This window comes from Hydra vulgaris, chromosome 05 (assembly GCF_038396675.1).
Source record: "Hydra vulgaris chromosome 05, alternate assembly HydraT2T_AEP".
Lineage (NCBI taxonomy): Eukaryota > Metazoa > Cnidaria > Hydrozoa > Anthoathecata > Hydridae > Hydra > Hydra vulgaris.
The window spans coordinates 29,351,551-29,375,000 of record NC_088924.1 but is presented as its reverse complement, the minus strand read 5'-3'; the positions used below and the strand labels follow the sequence as shown (position 1 = coordinate 29,375,000).

The window sequence follows — 23,450 nt, the reverse complement described above, 5'->3', positions numbered from 1 at the left end:
AAAACATTTAAATCAAATTATGAACTATCTTCTTCACTAAGGCTAGCATTATCTTCAGTGGCATTACAGAGTAGTGTTTTATATATACTAAGTATTCTGCCTTCTGCTCCTACAAGACCGAGAAGACGAAAAACATCGTCTTTCTTAGCAAGTTTAACACAGTTATTTAATTCCAAACGTTGCGGTCTAAATGTCTCCCATTTCTTCCGTTTTTTAAGGATACTGTGTGATTTTGGCTCAGAATGGTAACTAAATGCAACTACTTCGAGCTTGTCTGAATTTATAAGAAGTTTTTTTGCTTCACTGATTTTAAATGTTTTTTTGCTCATGACATACTTTTTGACTTCTGATTTGAAGTCATGTGCTGACCAATTCTGCCCGTAAACCATGACTTTTCCATGCCGGCTAAGTATGTTTATGTATTCATTAGGCTCAAAAATTTGGTCTCTTTTTTTAATATCTAGCTGAACTCGACCAAACACGCGATCAGCTGGCAGATATGAGTGACCTCGTTCTGGAAAAGTATGTGTTTATTAAAATATTGTTTTCTTAGAGCTAGAAGCATACATGTCATATTTATGCTTTTGTTCTGGCCATAGCATGCATCAGAAAACAATCGAAGTGACGAGGCGTTGAAACATTTATCTATTAAAACATTTTTAAGTAGATGTTCTATAGCTGAACAGATCATATTCGAATCTTTCCTATTTTCACACTCCATCCAAGTAAAAAAAAATATATATTTAACAGACTGAGACTTATCACCTTTATGAATAACAACACCAAGGACATAAAAATAAAGCTGTCTAGAATAGTAGGCTTCTCCGATTGATAATTTTGGTAGTACAAGGTTCTCCATCATGTCAAAACAGATAGTGATCTCATAGGGATGAATATCATTGAGAAGACTATAAAATTTTCTGGCTTTCCTTTGATGAAGAATGAAAAGAGCAGTTTTTAATTTTTTTTGGTTATCAGTAATATTTTGGTTTTTCATAGCCAACTTATATGTTTGACATGTAGAGCATGTATCTGTTGCTGGGTATCCAAAAGCTAAATTGAAATGATTCATAAATACCCCATAATAATAATGGTAGCCTACAGTAGCTACAGTATAAGCATTGTTTTTATCCAAAAAAAAGTTTGTACATCCCCTTTACATTTAAATCAGAGGGCAAATATTTACGTCCTGGAGCACCTTTTCTTCCATAATGACTTGCTCTGCAATTAAAAGACTGAATATGGTTTTTAATAGCTTCTTTCTTTTCAGAAAAAGCTATTTTCTTCCTGTCTCTTCCTCTATTTTCAGGTCTGGTTGTTCCATGTTCAAACCAGTGTCTTGCAATTCTTAAAACTCTATCAGGTTTTATGGCTGGAATAAATTAATAAAATATTAACTTTTACTCATTAATTTTTTTTAACAAAATATACATTCTATTTCTGAATTAAAAGTAAAGTAATTTTATACTTACACAATACTGAACAAAATGAAGCTTGGCAAACTCGTACTTTAATTCCCTCGCAGCATAAAAAGTACTCAATACTCATATTTCTTAACTTTATTCGATTATTATATTTCACTCTGACTCTTTTAACACTGATTATATTAAGCATTGACAGTATAGTAGCATCTTGTGATTCTGTATGATGTTTTAGCAAATTATCCTTTGTTATATCTCGAGCCTGAAATAAGTCAATCAATAAATAATTATTTTGCCATAAACACAAATTATACCAAGTAATCTTACATTGTGTATAATAAAACTTTAAACTCATAACTAAATTATAATTTCAACATACAAAGATCATTAAATTAAAAAACTCACTTTGCAGTAACCTGAAACATGATTACATGATATAGTAGGAATTTTTCCTCCGCTTGAATGTCTAAATAACTTATTTTTCTCTCTTGCAGAGCATTGTTTTTTTTGTTTTTTTCGTGATTTTAACGTTGACACAACACTTTCATCTAAACCATCCAAATCAGCCATCTTTATTATTATTATTTAAATATGACTATTGCGCTTGCGTGGATTTAACTTTATATATGCACGGATTGGTCAAAAAAATATACAGCACATTGAAATTAAACTAAAAAAATTATACAGCGTTTTGAAAATAAATAATTTTTAGAGCTTAAATTAGAAAAAAAAAATTAAATCTAATTAATTAGTTACAAACATGACTTAAAAGTATCTAACTTTCTCTTCAAAATTATCCACTTAACGCAGTTTTTTCGAAATTGGCGCTTACCGCTAGTGTTCGGCAAAATCAAATATACGTCAAACCTTTAAAGATTTGAATTTGAACTGTTCTTTGAGGGGATAGATTTGAATTTGATTTGACAAATATCTGGAGGATTTGGATTTGATTTTCAAATATTCACTTTGTTCTCAATTTTTGCGTTTGAAAAAAAAACGCCAAATTTTACAGGCCCGCAAACATATATATCACTTTATTCCGGGGTCTTTGCAGTGGTTTCCGGAATGGCGGTCGCCTTTCAATAACGGAAAAAAAAAAAAAAAAAAAGAGTTTTTAATTAAAGTTTGTTAATATTAAAGAGAAAGTAAAGAGCATAGAGAAAGAAAAAAAGAAAAGAAATGTAAACAAAGTACAAGATTAAAAGAAAAAACGTAGAAAAAAATATATGTAAAAATCAAAAGAAAAAATTGCAAATACAATTTAACCACAATAAAAATGGAAAAAGTAAAACAATAACGAATCGAAAAACATTCATTGAAAGAAACAATCATTCGAAAAAAGAAAATAATAAAAAAATATAATAATGGCTTGCTTGAAAGCAAAGAATTTTTTTTTTTAATTTTATTAATTTTCTGTGCGTTTTTGTATATTGTCTTGTATGTTTGTCTATTGTTTGTATTTTCCGTCGTGTATTCAAATTCAAATTTATTTTAATATTCGTTATTCTTATTTTCATTAATTATTTTTCCTTGTTTTTCATTATAATAGTTGCTATATGTCATTGTTTACTTTTACGTTTTATCAGTTTTAACTGTTTGTAACTGTGTAACTTTGTTTATGTAGCTATTGTATTTATAAAGACAAGTGACTTATATATAATTATTATTATTGTTATCATTATTATTAATATTATTTTTATTATTTAAACCATTATTATTTTAATCATTTTCATTAGGTGTTTACTTAATATTAGTATATTTACTATTTGTAAACAACCTTGAAATGTATCTATTTCAGAAATATATATTACATTCCTAATTATGTCGGATAATCCAGAACCCGAATCTTTTTCTGTTACAAAAACCACCAAACGTTCACAATCAATTGTATGGGATCATTTCACAGTTGATGAGCATGACAAAACCAAGGCCATATGCCAGCATTGTCCAAAGCACAAGAACAAGTATGCTTACAATAAAGGTGGGACAACAAATCTAATGAACCATTTAAATTCTCAACACAAAAGCAAATTACTTGGGGACAGAGAACCAAAGCAACGACGTTTAGATGACATGATAATGACACCAATCGTTTATTCTCCAGATCTATTCAATGAATACTTAGTTAGCTGGATTGTCAAGAATGATCAATCATTTAATGAGGTAGAGTCCAGCCACTTTCGTAAACTACTCACTCTACTGAAACCAAATTTGTCAATCATGAGTGCGCGCCAATTAAAACGCCAGATAATGGACACTTACAACACCAAAAAACAATTGCTAAAGACCCTTTTTTTGAATCTTGACTCAAAGGTTTCATTCACCACTGACTGCTGGACATCACCCAACAACATTGCTTTTATGGGCATAACGGCTCATTACATTGACAAAGACTGGAACCTACATGCCAAAACTCTTGATTTCAAATCCTTGCCTGATTCCCATTCAGGTTCAAATTTATCTAATGCATTCTTGTCAGTTTTGATTGAATTCGGTCTTACAAGCAAAGGAATGGGCATTACCTTAGATAATGCTTCCAATAATAATTCATTTATGGATATTTTAAATTCCAAGTACGAAATTAAAACCACCTTTGAGCATATCCGGTGTTTTGCTCATGTGCTGAATTTGGGCGCGCAAGCAGGTTTGGATGTTTTGAAAGATGATCTTGTAAAACTTAGAACAGGAATTAAAAAAATCCGATCCAGTCCTCAATCATATTCTAGGTTCAAAGGTTTCCAGCAATCAAATTGCACCTTAAAACCAATACTTGATGTCCCTACAAGATGGAACTCAACAGCTGATATGCTTAAACGAGCAATGGAATTAAAAGTTGGTTTCATTGCGTATTTTTGCGATTTTGACTCAACTGCAAACAATCCAGACTGTTGTCTATCAATTTCAGCAGATGTTTGGAACAGGTTTGAAACAATTGTTTTGTATCTTGAACCATTCAAGGAATTTACCCAGCTCATTAGTGGTGATTCATATTCCACATTGTCTTTGGTGGTTCCTCTCTTCAATATTCTTTTGGATCACATTACTGAATGGATGACCACAAAAACCAACCCTGAAGATAATCTACACCGCTCTACAGTTGCAGCGCTCGCAAAAATTTCAAAATATTATAATTTGACTAGTGACTGCTTTACTATCTGCACTGTCCTGGACCCAAGATTTGGTATTGAATATTACAAAAATGATAAGGGCGCAAACAGCGAGTCGTATACAAAGATTATGGACACAGTCAATTGTGAATATCAAATCAATTATGCCCCAAGCAATGGTACAACTGCTACAAGCATTCAAAACGTTTCAAAATATACCCCGTTCAAATCGCGTGTTTCATCAAACCCATGTAATGAGTTTGAAAACTATTGTAATGATACAAGTAAGATAGATGGCGGCAATAATAGCAACATATTACTTTGGTGGAAATCTCGATCTGACAAATATCCAAACCTATCCAGAATGGCCAGAGATTACCTGGCCATTCCTGCTACATCTGTATCATCAGAAAGGCTCTTCTCATTAGGAAAAAATCTTATTACTGACAAAAGAAATCTTCTCTCTGCAGATACCATTCAAGCTTGCCAGTGCTTGAAGTCTTGGTTGGATTAAAAAGAATAAAAGAAGCTGTAATGTGTGAGAAATAGTAACAAATGCTGCAATATGAATAAAATTTATAGATTCAGATAACTAAAATTAATAAATGAAATAAGTTAAATAACGTTCAAATATACATCAAATCTTGGAAAGATTTGAATTTGATCTAAATTCAAAATAGGAAGATTTGAATTAGGCCATTTCAAACATTTGACGCATATTTGATCAAACTATTTGAATTTGTGCCGAACACTACTTACCGCGTTTTGAAAATAAGCTCTTCATATATAGAAATATATATATATATATATATATGTATATATATATATATATATATATATATTAGGGATATGACTTTTTTGCAACCTACTAGGCCTGTATCGTAATTCAATGAACTTTTATGTAAAAAGAACGAATAGATGTTTCATTTTGACATATTTTGAAAAAAGGTCACCCCAAAACCAAAAAATCGAATTTTCAATAGGTACACTTTTGTACAGTAAATGAATATTAAAGGCTGAAGATGTTGTAAGAGTCATACTCCTGTTGTTATTTTATTTATTTATGCAACATGTACTGTGATATAACAAAAAATATTATGTGATATATAATTATACAAGTATTACAAAATTAACAGTATCAAAGCGTCTAGTACAACAATATACATAACTGTCTGTGTCTATAGGCCTACTGTGTTTAGTACATGGGTCACATGATGCTCACGTCTCATAAAGAGTCTAGCGCTTATTACTTAGAATGAATCGAAGTTGCAGTTTGTCTTTCTTTCTGCAGGAAGCATACAGGTCTTGCATCACCTTGATTGCACGTTCAGCTATCTGATTACTTCGTGGTATGTCGATGACGGATGGCTCTTTCTTCCAGTGATTTTTGAATGACTGCAATGCCTTTTTGTAAGGCTTCAATACATCAGATAAATTCTTGAAGTCATTGTACTTTTGACTACTAAACCAATGTTCTGCCCACTCATATGAAATGAACCTGCAAACCTTCTCCAAATTCTTTCTCGCTTCAGGCATAAGAATGAACGCCAGAATGGCGAGAATGGCTCTTGAGTTCCATCTGGCATTGCTCATATTAGGAATGTTCTGAAAGTGAATCAGAGGGAAGTTTCTTTGTTCTTCATAGAACCTAAACACTCTTGTTAAATGGTACAAAAACTTCATATCGTCTCTCCACCCTGATTTATCAAGAATTTCTACAGTTCCATTCACAAACTTATCCTTCCGTTCATCATACTTATTCAACAGTTCAGACACAAATGGGTATTCAATGTTTGGAGATTTGGTATCACCCCCAAGTTCTTCGTCCATCACCAGACGGAGAATCCTGTCTAGTACGTGATGCTGACAACCGATAAATTGTGGTATTGTGACACCCTTTAATTTAAACATACGTTGCAACTTCACAACAACTCCATTTCTCTTCCCAGTATTGACGTTTGTTGTATCAGTAATGATCATCTTAATTGAATTCCACAAATTGTATTCATCAATAAGTTTGGCAATTTTTTCAGCAACAGTTTCAGCTTTGCCATCTTTTAAACGCAGTGCATCAAGTTTCACGTCAGTTCTTTCATTCTGAAGTACAACTACCTGATATTCCTTATCATCTATTCGTTTGCCGTCAAAGTGTAAGGACCACTGTTCCATTTTAAGTTGTTGTATCATTTCTTTTTTTAATTTACCTGCCTCTTTGAATATGGACTTGTAAATTGCTGATTGACTTGGAGTTGGAATATCAATTCCTTGTTGTGATAATACATTGCATATTTTAGCAGCTTTCTTTGTGGAAACTCCACTTGATGTAACCATACTTACAGCAAATTTACTTTTGTAGTGCTTTCTAGTTTTTTTCTGAGTGTCCTCATCATCGTCTTTATCACCGTCGTCGTCTTCATCATCTTCACTCTTACTTTTGCAGTTTTCAGATTCAGTACCACTGTCTGTGGTAGACAGGACTTGTGATGTGGAAGGTATTGCTGTTCCAGACTGGACTTTCCTTCTCTTGGAAGGGTGAATGGTTTCTTTACTTGCCACTTGTCCTGTTGAGTACCCCACCTGTCCTTTACTTTCTTTTTGTAGGTGGTATAGACGTTTATCTTCCGAGGATAACCACTGGCCATTCACTTTCGTGATGTCAAATAATGCATTGAGAACATCATATTTTCCACGCTTGACACATTCATCATAGACCTTCAGCACCTTCATAAGCTTTGCTCTTATCACTTGATCAGACACACGTGGAAAATTCAGTTTATTGTCCCACAATTTTGTAATTTCCTTAGAAATTTGGTCTATTCGTTCTTTTCTTCCTTTAACATATGCTCCGAGAAACTGGTATCTTCCTACGATCTGCAATTGAAGTGGTATTCTGGATTTTTCATCGAGTGAATGTTCTTCTACAGCCACGCTTCCTCTTCTTCTGTGTGACTCTTGAAATCTCACCAAATTTTTAGTCCAAGTCTTCTTGTTCTTTGTTACTGTGGTATGACTTTTCTTGTGAGACATCATATAATATTGTTACGACTTTACGGATAGCTGAGCGTAAATATCCGTTTAATAAAGTCGATTAATTAATAAAATACTTTAACTGTATAGTAATCCAATTATAGTTCGATAATCCAGTCAATGTTGATAACAGTTCGATAATCCAGTCCGTATCCTAACGATAATGCTACAACTACTTATACTTCGTACACTTACAGCGTCTTTAGTTCGCTACAGTAGTTCCTTATTAGCTCAGTTACACGCAGAGTACTTCATAGAACTATTCACATTATCAACACTGAGCTCTGACAGCAGCTCGCTTATATAATTATTTAGAGCTTCCAGAATGTTCTACTAAGTTCTATAATCTTCTACAGTCTGTTACAGTCGTCTATATCACCGTGGTAACACAATGACGTCATCACATAACAATTCCAAGTATTTGCCGGCACACGGCTGTTTCGTTGCCATGGTAACGTGTGGCGTTATATTTATAAATTCATAACAAAATAATGAAATAAATAGAATTAAGCTGAGAATTAAGCTTAAGATTAAAACATCGGTCAAAAATGAATGTATAAAAATGGTAAATCAAATTTTTATTTTGGGGGTGACCTTTTTTTGTTGCAGAAAGCTATTTGGGCCTTTTTTCATGATTTTAGGTAAAAGTTCATCGATTTATGATACAGGAAACATTTTATTTGAAAAAAAATTAAAAAGTCATATCCCTAATATATATATATATATATATATATATATATATATATATATATATATATATATATATATATATATATATATATATATATATATATATATATGTATATATATATATATATATATATATATGTATATATATATATATATATATATATATATATATATATATATATATATGTATATATATATATATGTATATATATATATATATATGTATATATATCACACGTCCCGGGAATCATGAGAAACTGTCACGGAAGACTCCAAAAAAATCCTTTGGAGGGAATGATCCTCACACATTACTGTTCTCAAAAATGCAAAAAATGAAATCTTTTGTGACCGTCCGAGAAAAAAAAATCAGTTTGAATTTTTTCATTTATTCCTTAAAATCATGAAATGACAACTCTGACTCTTTTTGCATTTTTACAGCATATCTAAACAAATTCTACTCAAGCACTCTTTAGATATGGATACTAAGATGAATGTGTACACAATAATCTTTAAAAAAGATTCCTAAATCAAGCCAAACAGATTATAAACTCTTAATGACTTTAGACACTCTTGCTGTTGAAGTCAACTATGCATGTTTTGAGCCACTTTGCATACTCTGGATGGTTGTTGGGCCTTTTGTGTCTTTCCCAATGATATTTGAAGCTGTGATGCAGTCCCTCAGTGACTGCATCACTGTATTTGCCATGTGATTCTTTTTTCAACAGAACAAAGTCTTCCACATGGAAGAACACTGCGTGAACTTTTGGGGTGACACTGACCCCTTGGAAAGAAAGGTATGATGCTCTGAAGGCCTGAATCTTTAAAGCGAAGTGAGGATCAAGGATGCTGCCAAAGCAGAAGGACACTACAGCATCAAACTATTGAAGAATGTCGATGATGCCAAAAATATTGAAGGCACAATTCTGTATAAAGAAATGCTCAAATTTAGTAAAGAAAAACAGAAACAAAACACTATACCATGTACTTCTGAAGAGATTAGCGTAAGGCTCTTGATGTGCAGTGATCTTGGCCAATCATCAGCCTTTAGCCAAGCCTTTTTCAAGGCCTTGAAGAGGTGATTGACTACACCAAGGAGGAGGTGGAGCTCCATGGGTGCTATGAAGGTGAGGACCAAAGAGCTGTCTGGTTTGTCGAAGAGTGGCAAGTGAATGACATTCTTGAACAGTCGTGCTTGTTTTGGATCTTGTTCATGTGCCTGAAACACAAGAACAATTTTATTTTTCTAATTTTTCTATTAAATTGACATTAATGAAAGAATGAAGATTATATCTGGTATCAAGAAACAGTTATTGTTGTTTGATTTGGTAACTGAAATAGTCAAAAATTAAGACTGTTATAAATTTTCCACGTAAAGAAGGAATGTAATTTTTACCTGAAAGGCATCAAAGCACTGTCGCAGTGACCCAAACGTCCGAAGGTTCCCTTCTTGAGAGAGTTTTTTTGCTTCAACATTACACCAAGTGCAGGGATGTGAGCAGGAATGGGACTGAATGCCACATACAATGTTGGCCAGTTTTAAGTCGCAGAAGAGGAGAAAGTCAACTCCATCAGGTTGGATTAAGTCAAGGATCTTCTGAATGTTGGTGTAGTTTTCAGGAACATCTTCATCAATGGTAACCAGAAGCTGGCGCTTGACGCTTGTGTCTTTTGCCACTTTTGAAGCCAGTGTCTTTTTTTGAGGGGAAGATTGTAAGTCTTCAGGTTATTCAGCTTCTTGAACTACGAGGCTGATCTTGAGAAGACCTCCTCCACCATCAATGCCAAGCTTCACGACATGTTCTGAGTAAATTTTCTTTTGGAGCAGCAGCTGATCTAGAAGGTCTGCTAGTTTGATGCAGTGAAAAACAATTTGACTTCTTTATTCTATTTTGTCAGTGGTGATCTCAATTGTAGATTGGGTAAAGTATTCTGCTAAGCTCTTTCCAAGCTCAGCAAACTTTGCGTGAATGTTTGGCTCCAAAACTTGAGCCTGGGAGAAGTTAAGTGTGGACAATAGCTTCTTTACAGATTGATTTGACAGCCCGGTATTGGCTTGAAGTTGCACTAAGTCTCAAGCGCTCAAAACATCAGCTTCAGGGAAAAGATTTTTGGCACTGGATGGACCTAAGATCACAGAGGAATTTTCATTACTAATTTACAAAAATCTCTTAAGTATTTAAACCGCGAAAATAATGAAGCAGTACCTTTTAAGAACAATAAGTTTTACCTTTCTTCACTCGCAAAGGGCGCCCACCAGAGGCTTGAGCCAGTTTCACAGTCCTATGTGGAGAGGCTTCCTTGGCAGCAGCTACAGATGCTGCAATTTGCTCTCCAACCTTAGGGTTTTTAAGTGCAAGTGCTCTCATATTTTCACTGAAGGAGGCATTGCTGCAGTTGTGTGGCACCCCTTTTCCAATGATTGGAAGGCAGCCTGAGCACCTTCGCTGCGTTTCTTGAGGCTGTGCTGAATTTGAAGACGGTGGGTTGTCCAGAGGATGCTTTTCAAGGAACTTCATCCGCCCTATCTTACAGATAAGACAGTCACATGCTTGCTCTCTTGTAACTGGTCTCATTCTGATAGAGGAGAAGTCAAAGACAGGAGAAATGGTGACAGACTCTCCCCTTGCTTTTTTCCCTAATGCAAACCTAAATGTGTCACAAATGCCTCTGGGCACTCTTGAGTCACTGAAGTCTATAGGAGTTGGAAGGGTTTTAGCACAACTTGTATCAAGTGGACTGTCTCCTCTCTAACACACTTTCTCATGCAGAGAAAAGAAACTGTTTTCCTGCATCCATCATGGAACTTAACTGAATTAGGCATGATCGCAAAGCAGACCTAAAGAAAATCACTACTTTTATGCATATGGTTAGGGCTGTCATTGGTGACTAGCAAAAGTTGACATTGAAAAAGTATTTAAAAATTAAAAAGAAAATGAGTTATTGGTCAAGAAACACCTTGTCATCATTAGATTTTTATGGAAAATTTACCTTTAAAATGGGACCCGAAGCGGATAAATTCTCATGCACGTATATGTAGATATTGCACACTTTGTTTTGTCAGTGCTATTTCCCGAAATTCAGAAAAAAATTTTGATTAAAAGTATAGCACAAAGCAAATATTTAAAGATTGGTCCTTTAGAAATATTGGGAAGAACTAACAAATCCTGTCTAATAAAAAATTACATATCAGGAAATGGTATCATTTACGGCTAATTAGAATAGATATAAAACTTTAAAAAGGATTTATATTAATTTATTTATATTTTACTTATTTTTTCTTAGTAAAGATGTTTTTGGTCAAATTCATCTCAGTATCAAATTCATATCAGTATATATAAAGAGTGCTTGAGTAGATCTTGTTTAGATAAGCTGTAAAAATGCAAAAAAAGTCAAAGTTGTCAATTCATGATTTTAAGGAATAAATGAAAAAATTCAAACTGTTTTTTTTTTCTCGGACGGTCACAAAAGACTTCATTATTTGCATTTTTGAGAACAGTAATGTGTGAGGATCATTCCCTTCATAGGATTTTTTTGGAGTCTTCCGTGACAGTTTCTCATGATTCCCGGGACGTGTGATATATATATATATATATATATATATATATATATATATATATATATATATATATAATATATATATATATATATATATATATATATATATATATATATATATATATATATATATATATATATATATATATATATATATATATAAATATATATATATATAAATATATATATATATAAATATGTATATATAAATATATATATATATATATATATATATATATATATAAATATATATATATATAAATATATATATATATAAATATGTATATATAAATATATATATATATATATATATATATATATATATATATATATATATATATATATATATATATATATATGTATATAGATATACATATATATATATATATATATATATATATATATATATATATATATATATATATATATATATATATATATATATATATATATATATATATATATATATTTTAGGTGCATAATACAGGAGGAGACGTTTATTAATTTTTGAAAATTTTGCAAACCACCTCAGCTTATTAGTAATTGCCTGCCCCCTTTATTAATTCTAATCAAAAAAGAAATAAACATCTTAAACTAAAAAAATTCTGTATATATATGCATATATATATATATATATATATATATATATATATATATATATATATATATATATATATATATATATATATATATATATATATATATGTATTCAAAAATAGTTAATCAAAAAAGTTTTAAAACTAGAAACATGAAATAAAGTCATTTGTGTCTATTAAAAATCATGTTTTAACAAGCCAGAGCTCTAGCTAGATTAGTGCAGCCGGCATTTGACCTTTGTAAAAAGTAAAATCCTGTCATATAGGACCTCTTTTGCATATCTTGCATTAAAGTCCTACGATGAAAAATACAAGAGTACTTAGATAGATACACCATATTAAACAAAGAAACCATTGCATTTTACCTACTTGTGTTATATAAAAGGAATTGCTTTTGCTTGTAAAGAATTTTTTTCAGTGGAGTTGCGATGAGAGTTGTGTCTTAATAGTATGTATTAATGTGAAAGTAAAGTCAAAAACGACTGGTTGATTAAATGCTATGGTGTTGTAGTGGTAGAGCACTGGCTTCATAAGCGATTAGTTCTGAGTACAATAGCCACCATATCCGCGAATAACTTGTTTCTCTGTGCAACAGCTTTTATTCGTATATATATATATATATATATATATATATATATATATATATATATATATATATATATATATATATATATATATATATATATATATATATATATATATATATATATATATAAAGTAAAGGCGTTAAATATAGAGTTGGTGGTAAAAAACAGTAATAAGCTTGTTTTTGGTATTTTTTTGTTTTTGTTTAAGGAACCCCAAAATTAAAAAAAAACATTTTTCTGATATGAAACTTATTTGTAAGAAACTAGCACTAGAAGCCAAATCTTAAGAATATTTAGTGTTAAATTACTTTTCGATTAGAAACTTATTTTATTAAGAGCTTGAGGAATATTTTCTAATTTTGTACGCGCAATCGAATGAAACTCTATTCAAATGAAAATGGAATTCTGTTTCATATTTCCTTTCGGAAAAGTTTTAAATAAAAAATCAATGACATGGAAACAAAAAAATTTGGGTAATTTGATAATGATTTAATTTGAAAAATGTTACTTTTCAAATATATTTAAAATATACATAATAGTTCTGTTGTTTTATTGTTTCAAATTGTTATTTTTTAAACAGTTTTGTTAACATTTTTTAACGCAATTTTAATTCAAATTTACGTACAACATTTAATCACCTCAAATTTTGAAAAGATGTTATAAAAGCGGCGTACAAAAAAGAGCGAAACAGATCCGGAATGTAGCAGAATTAAATAGCCTTGCTAGATCATTAGATTAATTTTTTAAACGAAGCAAAAGTTCGTTAGTTTCGAACACTACTTTAATCAAATTATGCAATTTAAATGGTAAATCTCAATTTGAAAGCAATGTCGAAGAAACATTAATGTTGAAGAACGAGCCACAACATCAAAACATCGATAACCAGAACAAGAATGTAGATGATGAATCAGGATCTAATAGCGTCAATATTGAGGATCTTATATCTAACAAGACTTTAGAAATGAGCAGAAATTAGAGATTTTTTACAAATGTAGAGCGGCACTTAACCAAAATGCAATAATGATATATTAGATCCTGCAACATGGCCAGTTGAAATCGACAACAAACAACGGATGTTTTTGGTAGAGTAGTCACTTAAAAGTATTAAAGATATCTATTATAAAAGAAATTCTCGAGGAAGATGTTTTAGTAACGTTTTTTTTACCGACAAATAAAAAATGGCGAAAAAGAATTAGGAAAATGGTATTTATATTCTAACTCGACAGAAAAAAGTGTCTGCTTTTGTTGTCGGTTGTATTCACCAATATAGATAAGCCTAACTTCAAACGAATTTTCTGATTATGCCCATACTGTAATACGGCTATCTGAACATGAATTTTTAAAGAAACATCTTGAATCAGCGTATAAATGGCGAATTCTAGAATTTAACATTAAACACAGAACAGGAATAGACCATCTCAATGAAGATGTTTTCAATTAAGAACAACGAAAATGGCGAATTATTTTAAAACGTATTGTTAAAGCGGTATTTTTTTTAAGTGAACGAAGTTTAGCTTTTAGTGGCAGCAACAAAAACTCTTTGAACCAAATAATGGTAATTTGTTAGGAGTTATTACTTGCCGGTTTTGTTCCAGAACTCAAAATGCATTCAAAATTAATCACTGCTACAGAAAAAGAGTTACACTATATTTTTCTGTGAAAAGTCAAATTGAAATTATCTTACAACTAGCTTCTAGAGTTTTATATACTATAGTAAGTAATATTAAATGATCAAAATACTTTTCCGTAATGATAGATTCTACACCAGATTTTCGCAAAAAAGACCAGTTTTTCATCAATATTCGGTATGTTATATCAGCAGACCAAAACCAAGTGTCTAAGAAAGTTTTTTAAACTTTGTAAATATAATGTCATCAACCGGAGAAAATTTAGCTAACGTTCGTATTGAGAAACTGAAAGTATTAGAAATCAAGATTGCTGATTGCTAAGGTCAGTCGTTGAAAAAAGAATATAAGGGAGTGAAAAGTCGAGTTTTAGAAGTCAACAACAAAGCATGGTAAACGCCGTGCGGTGGACATAACATCAATTTAGTTATAAATGATAGTGTTAAAAACATTATCAAACGTCAGGATTATTTAAGTACATTAAATTTATATTTATATAAGATTTTTGCTGCATCAACAAAGCGATAGGCTATTTAAGTAAAATAATCAAAAGTTAATTGAAGGCGCCAAGCAATACTCGGTTGGAACGTTGCTTTAAAAGTATGAAAGCCGTGAAATACCAGATAAAGGAAATTAGTCTTGCGCTAGTTAAACTTAAAAATAGCCATCCAGATTGTAAAACTCATGCTGCATTTTTAATAAAACAAATAAAATCTTATGAATTTGTTGTGCTCACAACAATTTGGTATTACTTGTTATCAAAGCTTCACATTTTCTGCCAATTGCTTCAGCGAAAAAATATGGAAATTAATATTGCATTGCAACATACAAAGCCTATGCTATTATCTCTTGATGATTTCATAAACAATTTTAAACAGGTTATAAAAGAAGCACAAGAAGAACTGTGCTATCAATATCGGTAGATATTGATAGCACAGTTCACTGAACGGTCTTCTTGTGATACCCATATATTAAGTAGAAACAAAGATTGTTTCTACTTAACATGACTTAATACTAGTTTAGTCAAAACGGAGAGTACGTAATATCAGAAGATTGGTAGACTATTGTTATTATACAGACCATAAAAATAAAGCAAATGAGAAATATTACAATATTTATATACCGAATGAAGAAATTAAACCAACAGACGATGATTGATCCAATTGATTGCTGTGGTGATATTAATATATGTGATCTTGTTTCTGAAATTGATGATGATGAGTATAACCATCTAACTCAAATGGCAGGAGATAAGTTTAAAAAAACTTATTTTAATAAACTAATCGATAAAGTAAAAGATTCATTGCAAATTTTTTTAGACCAAGTTTTTGGTTTTCTTTTCGATAATAAAAAGCTAAAAACTATGAATACAAATGAATTCAATACAAATTGTTCATATCTGGTCAAACACTTAGGAAATGATGTTGAAGAAGAGAAATTCAAAAAAGAACTTTCTATTTTAAGATATATTTTAGAAGATAATTATTTTTTAATATATTTTTTAATATATTGATTTATAAAATCAAAAGTCTTCTATCAAGGCTGTGGCGAGTTAGACTTTTTTAATTTTTTTTTAATTTTTAATGTCCCAAGATATCCTTATGGTCTTATCACAGCACACCGCAGAAGCGCATTTGATATGAAGTTTACACCCCTTTTCTTTCCGATGTTGTAAAACTTGCCCAGAGGTGGCGTTGAACAGCGAATCTAAGAGCTTCTAAGGGAAGCTCGCTAACTGCTGCGCTACGGCTTAAACGCACTTATTTAAACATAGCGGTCGACTTATAACTTATATATATATATATATATATATATATATATATATATATATATATATATATATATATATATATATATATATATATATATATATATATATATATATATATATATATATATATATATATACAACCCGTAGATGTTCTCCGAAAGTTTTTCCCATATTTTGTAGACAAAAAGTAAAAAGTAAAATGCAAGACCGGAATTTTTTATTAATTGATAGACTGCCTGCCCCAACCAAACCCTCAGTTGATGTAGCAGCACTCCCTTGCAGGTCAGGCTAAAAGGTAGTAGATGTAGTAGCACTCCGTTGCGAGTCAGGCTATTTGTCAGTCGATATAGCACCATTCCCTTGCGAGTCAGGCTATTTATCAGTCGATGTAGCAGCACTCCCTAGCGAGTCAGGCTATAAGATAGTCGACGTAACAACATCGCATGATTTACAGTAAAAAAAATAAAAATAAAAACATTTTATTAAAAAAATTAAAAATAAAAACATTTTATTAAAAAAATTAAAAATAAAAACATTTTATTAAAAAAAATAAAAACATTGTTTATATTGTTAAAAACATTCAGAATGTTTTTAAAACATTCTGGTCAATTAAATTTGCATTTTTATGGTTTTTTTTAAAAACGATTTATTTGTAATTATACTAATGATTTTTACTTTCGTCCAACACGCAAATGTTGGACGAAAGTCAAAAGTAATTAAAAGTGACGTATGTGTTGGCGTAAAAATCACTTTTTTCCTTCCGCTCTTCCCAAAGACAACAAACTATAGATCTATGTATATATATATATTAGTTTTATAGTTTGTTGCATTTGGGAAGAGCGGAAGGAAAAAAGTGATTTTTACGCCAACACATACGTCACTTTTAATTACTTTTGACTTTCGTCCAACATTTGCGTGTTGTCAGAAAGTTAAAACCATTAATTTAATTAGAAATTAATCGTTTTTTAAAAAAACCACAAAAACGCAAATTTAATTGACCAGAATGTTTTTAAAAAAGTTCATATGATCAATTTTTTTTTTAACAAAGAATAAGCATATAACAATTAAATTTAGAGTGGATGATAAGTAGGCACCTTGCTTCAAAATAATCTTATTTAAATCTGTTTTCAGTTTTTCCAGTTGCCGTTGCATATGATTATGTGAATGTGACCTTAAGTTTGTTTCCATGGCATCTTGAACCTTTTCCTTTGTCTGAAAATCCAAATCCTTGCAATAAAATTCAAATGAAGGGAAAGCATGCCTGTCCAACAAGGTAAAGTTGGGGCTATATGTAGGTTAAATTACACGGGTGATTTTTATCTCAGCAAAAAAGTCTCTGACTGCAGCAGTCACATGTGGCCTGGCATTATCATGCTGAAGGAGCATTGTCTTCCATGTTACTCTTTTCAAGCCTTTGTTGACAAAATTAGAATGCATACTTGATAATAAAAGCATGTACACCTCTGAATTGACCGATTGTCCATTTGGAAGTACCTCAACATAGGCCTTACCATCAAATGAGATAAGGCAAATCGTCTTACTTTTTGCATCAAATTGTGATCTCCTGATACGTTTCGGAGCTTCTTCACCCTTTGAAATCCAAGCGCGATCACTGCGTTTGCACCCAATCAATCTGTGGTAAATCCACTTCTCATCTTCAACAGTTAGACGTCGTTCAACATTCAATTCATCTCGTAGGATGGTCAGAGATTTATGCGCAAGTTCAACCCGATTTTGTTGATTTGCTGGGGTGAGGCCATATGGGATCCATTGTGAACAAATTGATTTTTTCATCAATTTTTTGGTGATTATTGATTAAACTGAACCAAAAGAAATGTTTCTGACATAACAAATTTGCTCTATTGTTAAAAATTTGTCTTCATCAAGCAGTTGTTAAATAATCTCAATGTTGTCTATAGTTGTTGAGGTACTGGGTCTACCTGACCTCGATTCATCTGAAAACTGACTATATTCACTTATGTTTGATGTAGAATACTTTTGGTGGTACTTGTATATTTTTTGAATGGAAGTTGCATCCTCACCCCAGACAGTAGTTATGAGTTTGTGAGCATCAGATGAAGACTTCTGATTACGACGGCAAGTCTCAATTAATAATCTAATACCAACTTTGTCAATTTGAAATATAGCTTTAATTATTTAAATGATCTAAAATTAAAAAAATTTATTTTATTAAGCATATATGTACCTAAGTCAATGTTAAGAGTATCTATAAAAAATTTTATTCGCAAGAATATTAAAACACGAATTATATTAACTTTTGATAATACTAATATATATATATATATATATATATATATATATATATATAAAAATATTTATATATATATATATATATATATATATATATATATATATATATATATATATATATATATATATATATATATATATATATATATATATATATGTATATATATCCAAATGTGAATATTTTATATTGGTGCAATATTACTATCAACATTTAACCAACATGGAGATAAAAGTTGCACCAATATTGCACTATTGTTGCTTGCTACTAAGGAACTTAATCACAATCCTTCCTCTAATTGTAGTCTGAACACTGTTTAATATTAATATTTTAACATAAAAATAATAATGCTTCACAGCAATAACTCGCATTACTAAATACCATAACTCGTTGTAAAGACTAAAAATTAGAAAATCAAAATAGAAAAAACATTTGCTAAAAAAATTAATCTTTTTTGTACAAAAAAGCGGAAAATTAACTTTTAATTTAAATTTAATAGTTCAGTAAACAAAAGATTGACAATTCTGCACTAGATTCATTTTGAAACTGATTCTTATTGAAATAGATTTTGAAACATTCTTTAGACAAGCGTTTTCTTCGGGTTTTCATTCTAGCTATCCATTTATTCCATATCAACAATTTATTCATTAACAGATAATTAACATAGATGTAGAAAAGTTTTTACTGTTTATAATTTTATATTTTTTTACTGAAATAAAATGCAAGAAGTTTAAGAATTATTACAACAGTTAAAGATTTCTCAATAAAATTTATATAACTACAATTTATTTTAGCAGAGCATTTAATTGTGTAAATTGTGTATAAAATTCTTTTTATTTTGCTCAAATCAAGACAAGTTTAAATAAAATTTCATATCTTATTTAATAATTATAGTTTCTTATAATCCATTTCAAAATATAAAAATTGTTACATAATGATTTAGTGCGTAGTAATTTCATATATATGAATTTCCAAAAACTTGGCTACGTATCCAAACCATAATTTTTAACATTAATATTTATTTAATGTCAAAATGTAACTATTTTTGTGTTATTATTTTTTAAAAGATCACACAACATCTGGAGCAATTATTTCTATAATTAATCAACTAGCTCCAGATGTTTTCCGGCCTTTTTATAATCTTTTACATAAAAATTATCTATTTAAATCATGCATCCAAATATAACAAAAACACCACACAACATTTGGAGCAATTATTTTACAACTTGCTCCAGATATTTTGCGGACTTTTTATCAAACAAAGAAAGAGTGTTACACATGTCTTCAGTTCTTTGCACATTGTGGAGAAAAGAATCATTCTAAATTAACTTTAACTCCAAGCTGTTCAGTTTGCATTTCATGGAATATTCACATGAAAAAGGTCGGACACGTCAGAAAAAAATAGAGACTTGATGCTGACCTGATGATCGACCTTTTTGTGCACAAGAAATAATAGTGGCGACAGACATGAAAAAAGGAATTATTCTACCAAGAATGGAAAATTTAAAGAAGCAAATTTTTTATCAGCGGTTAACAATATACAATGAAACATTTGTGTCTATTTGAAAAACGAAGGAAAGTGTAGTTTCAATTGTTTGGCATGAAGAAATTGCTGGGCGGTGCAAAGAAGAGCTAGTTTCTACATATTGTTTTTGCAAGAATATCGGAACAAATCTGATTACTATATGCGTGGAAAAAAGGTCCTACGTCGAAAACAAAAAATACAAAAATTAAAATTTTGCAGCTAAGTTTGATTTTAATTCTATAAAATTCATAAGAAATGTAGCTGTAACTAAGTGAGCTTTTATCCTTTTAAAGCCACAAACATTTTAGTGCTAAAGGAAAAATCACTCAATATATGCTAAATAAGTAAATAAGTTCCTCAACCATATATGGACACATTGCCGAAATCAAGTTCAAACATGGTTCTTATAGCATGTTTTATCGTTGTATGATGACTATGATGACCCCGTGATGTTTTATCGTTGTATGATGACTATGATGACCCCGTGATTGAAGCATCAGTTCTATCCAAAAAGCAGAAAGAAAAAATGTCAACTTTACAATATACTATAAGAGATTTAAAAGCCGGAATCAATCCATTCTAAAAATTGAAACTTGTTTTCAACACTTTGACCGTAAATGCCCCCTAATAGAAGAGAGTTTTGGAAATATTTGTTGACCAGAGATTAAGGGTTTTTACGTTTAATTCTTCAATATCAAAATTATATATAATAAACGTCTAACGCGCATAGAAATTTCCTTGTTATTTGTTTTTTTCTTTTTGCATTTTTACTTATTTCATCTTCTAAATACATTTATTTTACATTAAAATTCTTTTAGTTTTAAACAGATGCAATTTATATTACTGTTTTGTAATATTAGTCAGTCGCGTAGGAAGGTCAAAAATATTAGGGCGGGGGAGGGGGTGGGAAGAAAGGGTGGAAACAGAAATTAAAGCATGCTAGGGCAGCAAAAATTAGAATTTGAATGAAAAAAATTTCAAGAAAGTTGGGGAGGGGGAGAAGTGGTGAGTGCTCCTCCAAATACCCTCCCCCCCCCTACCTTCCATCCTTTATTTTTGACATTGATAATAGTTACGCTATATATTGAAATTCTTAATAGTTTTATTATAATAATTACAGAAAATTACAATATAATATAAAAATAGCTATAATTGTTAAAGTGAAACTGTAATTAACTATTAAGAATTTCAAGATGGTCCAACTATTTTTCCCAAATCGATGCGTAAGACGTTTTGAAACAAATTTCAAAAATTAATAGCAGGTATTATTTTTAAGGCGTTTTTTGAAACTGATAATCTTTATGAGTTTTTTCATAATTTAAAAAAATAACTATTCAATAACGTTTGTTATCATCTATATTAGCTTATTTGATACAAAAGTCAATTTTAAGTTTTTCGATCTTAAGGCGTTTTGAAAAATGGCTGTTGAACCATCCGTTTAAAAAAGGTTTGCAGTTTATTATGCAATTTTTTGTTTATTTCTAAAATGACTTCTGCGTTACTCATCTTAGTTACAACGATAACGCTTTTCTTTTATAAACAACTTGGCATACTTTACTATATTGTCATTAATATTAGAGTGAAATAAAACAGTATTTCACACAAGGGATTTTAGGAAAAAAATCTCTCTGCACTGAGTATTTGTGTTTGAAAAGAAAAGAATTTTTTTTTTACTAATTCTATTATAACTTTGTATTCTAACTATGTAATATTTATATTCTTATTTATAATACTAAAATTATGCTTTACTAAAAATAAAAGAGTTGCTGTAGTATAAAATAACTTAAACTATAAAGTCAACAAGTTTAACTATAAAGTTAAACTATAAAGTCAACAACTTAAACTATAAAGTGAACAAGTTGTCATCCATTTGAATAGTTAAAATATAATCTCAATCACTACAAGAAAAATCAGTGATTGTTACACAAAAATAAATCACCATTTAATAGCAAAAAAAGTCAATCTGAAACTCAAACTTTGCCTTTTTTTATGCGATGTAGTTTGCACAAAATTTTTTAATCATAATAATGAATTATAATTAATAATGAAAATAATAATCTAAAAATAGAGAAAAAAAGTGATTTATATTTATTAAAAATTTTATTTTGATAAAAGCCATTAATTTCTCTTGTAAATCACTTTAGGGAAGTACAGGCCTCGGCGGCAAGGGAGAGATTTGGCAATCACTTCCGGCCAAGGCCTATATATTTGTGGCCATTGATCAATTTATGATGATTTTAAGTGCAAAATTGGTCATTTTGAGATAAGTATGCAGTTTTGTTATATTTAGTTAGATCTTAAATTTTGTCAAACTACGATTGCTGAAGTTTATATAGAAATATCTATAATCGTTTAATCTATAATAGTTTATATAGAAATATCTATAGCTTATTGTTTTGTTTTTCATTATTACCTGATTTATCGCAACAAATCAAATTTTCAAACTCTTCTCCTGCAAAATGTCATATTTGCACTTAAACATAAATATGATCATAAATTGACCGATGGCCACACACACATGTTAACGGACGTCTAAACGTTCGTGAGACATCTGTAACATATATATATATATATATATATATATATATATATATATATATATATATATATATATATATATATATATATATATATATATATATATATATATATATATATATATATATATATATATATATATATATATATATATATATATATATATATATATATATATATATATATATATATATATATATATATATATATATATATATATATATATATATATATATATATATATATATATATATATATATATATATTAGGGTGGGGTGAAAATTATATTTTTTAAAGTTTCTTTTGATGGAGAAAACACCTAAGTTTCTTCTATATAATAAATAAGACTAAACTTAAAAATTTTTGAATAACATTTTTTTAGGGGTCCCAACTGTCTTTTTAACATTTGACGGTTCCTGATATTAGGAACAGCAACTTATAAATTACGTCACACAATTTGTGGTCACTCTTTTTGACTCCTCCCTCTTGTCACAATATCATAACTCTTTAGTAAGAATTCTCGTACGAGTTGTCACAAAACCACTACCCCCTCCCCCCAACCTGATATGTAAATGACTTCTTGCTTAGATTTTATTGCATAAAAACTATTTTTTTAACATTTTTAAAAAAAGTTATTTTATTAGTAATAGTAATATATATTTCTGCATAAATAATATTTCAAAGAGTGTTTATAAATATAAATTTATATAAACTATCTGTGCAGCCCACCAACAGTAGA

The 23,450-nt window shown here is 30.1% G+C and overlaps 2 protein-coding genes across 6 annotated transcripts in view; one reads left to right on the top strand and one right to left on the bottom strand.

Moving 5' to 3' along the window:
- LOC136080765 (uncharacterized) overlaps positions 1-2,027 on the bottom strand; it is a 2,096-nt gene extending 69 nt beyond the window's left edge. The window contains exons 1-4 of the mRNA XM_065797842.1: positions 1,827-2,027; positions 1,473-1,683; positions 1,199-1,372; positions 1-1,053 (exon numbers count right to left, since the gene is read on the bottom strand). The exon at positions 1-1,053 is cut by the window's left edge and continues 69 nt beyond it. Coding sequence (XP_065653914.1) covers positions 461-1,053; positions 1,199-1,372; positions 1,473-1,683; positions 1,827-1,991 — 1,143 coding nt within the window. The 5' untranslated portion in view covers positions 1,992-2,027 and the 3' untranslated portion in view covers positions 1-460. The remainder of the gene's footprint in view (positions 1,054-1,198; positions 1,373-1,472; positions 1,684-1,826) is intronic.
- The window catches only part of LOC136080766 (phosphatidylinositol 3,4,5-trisphosphate 3-phosphatase and dual-specificity protein phosphatase PTEN-like), an 87,351-nt gene that overhangs the window by 5,183 nt on the left and 58,718 nt on the right, over positions 1-23,450 (top strand). The gene's annotated exons all lie outside the window — the stretch shown is intronic.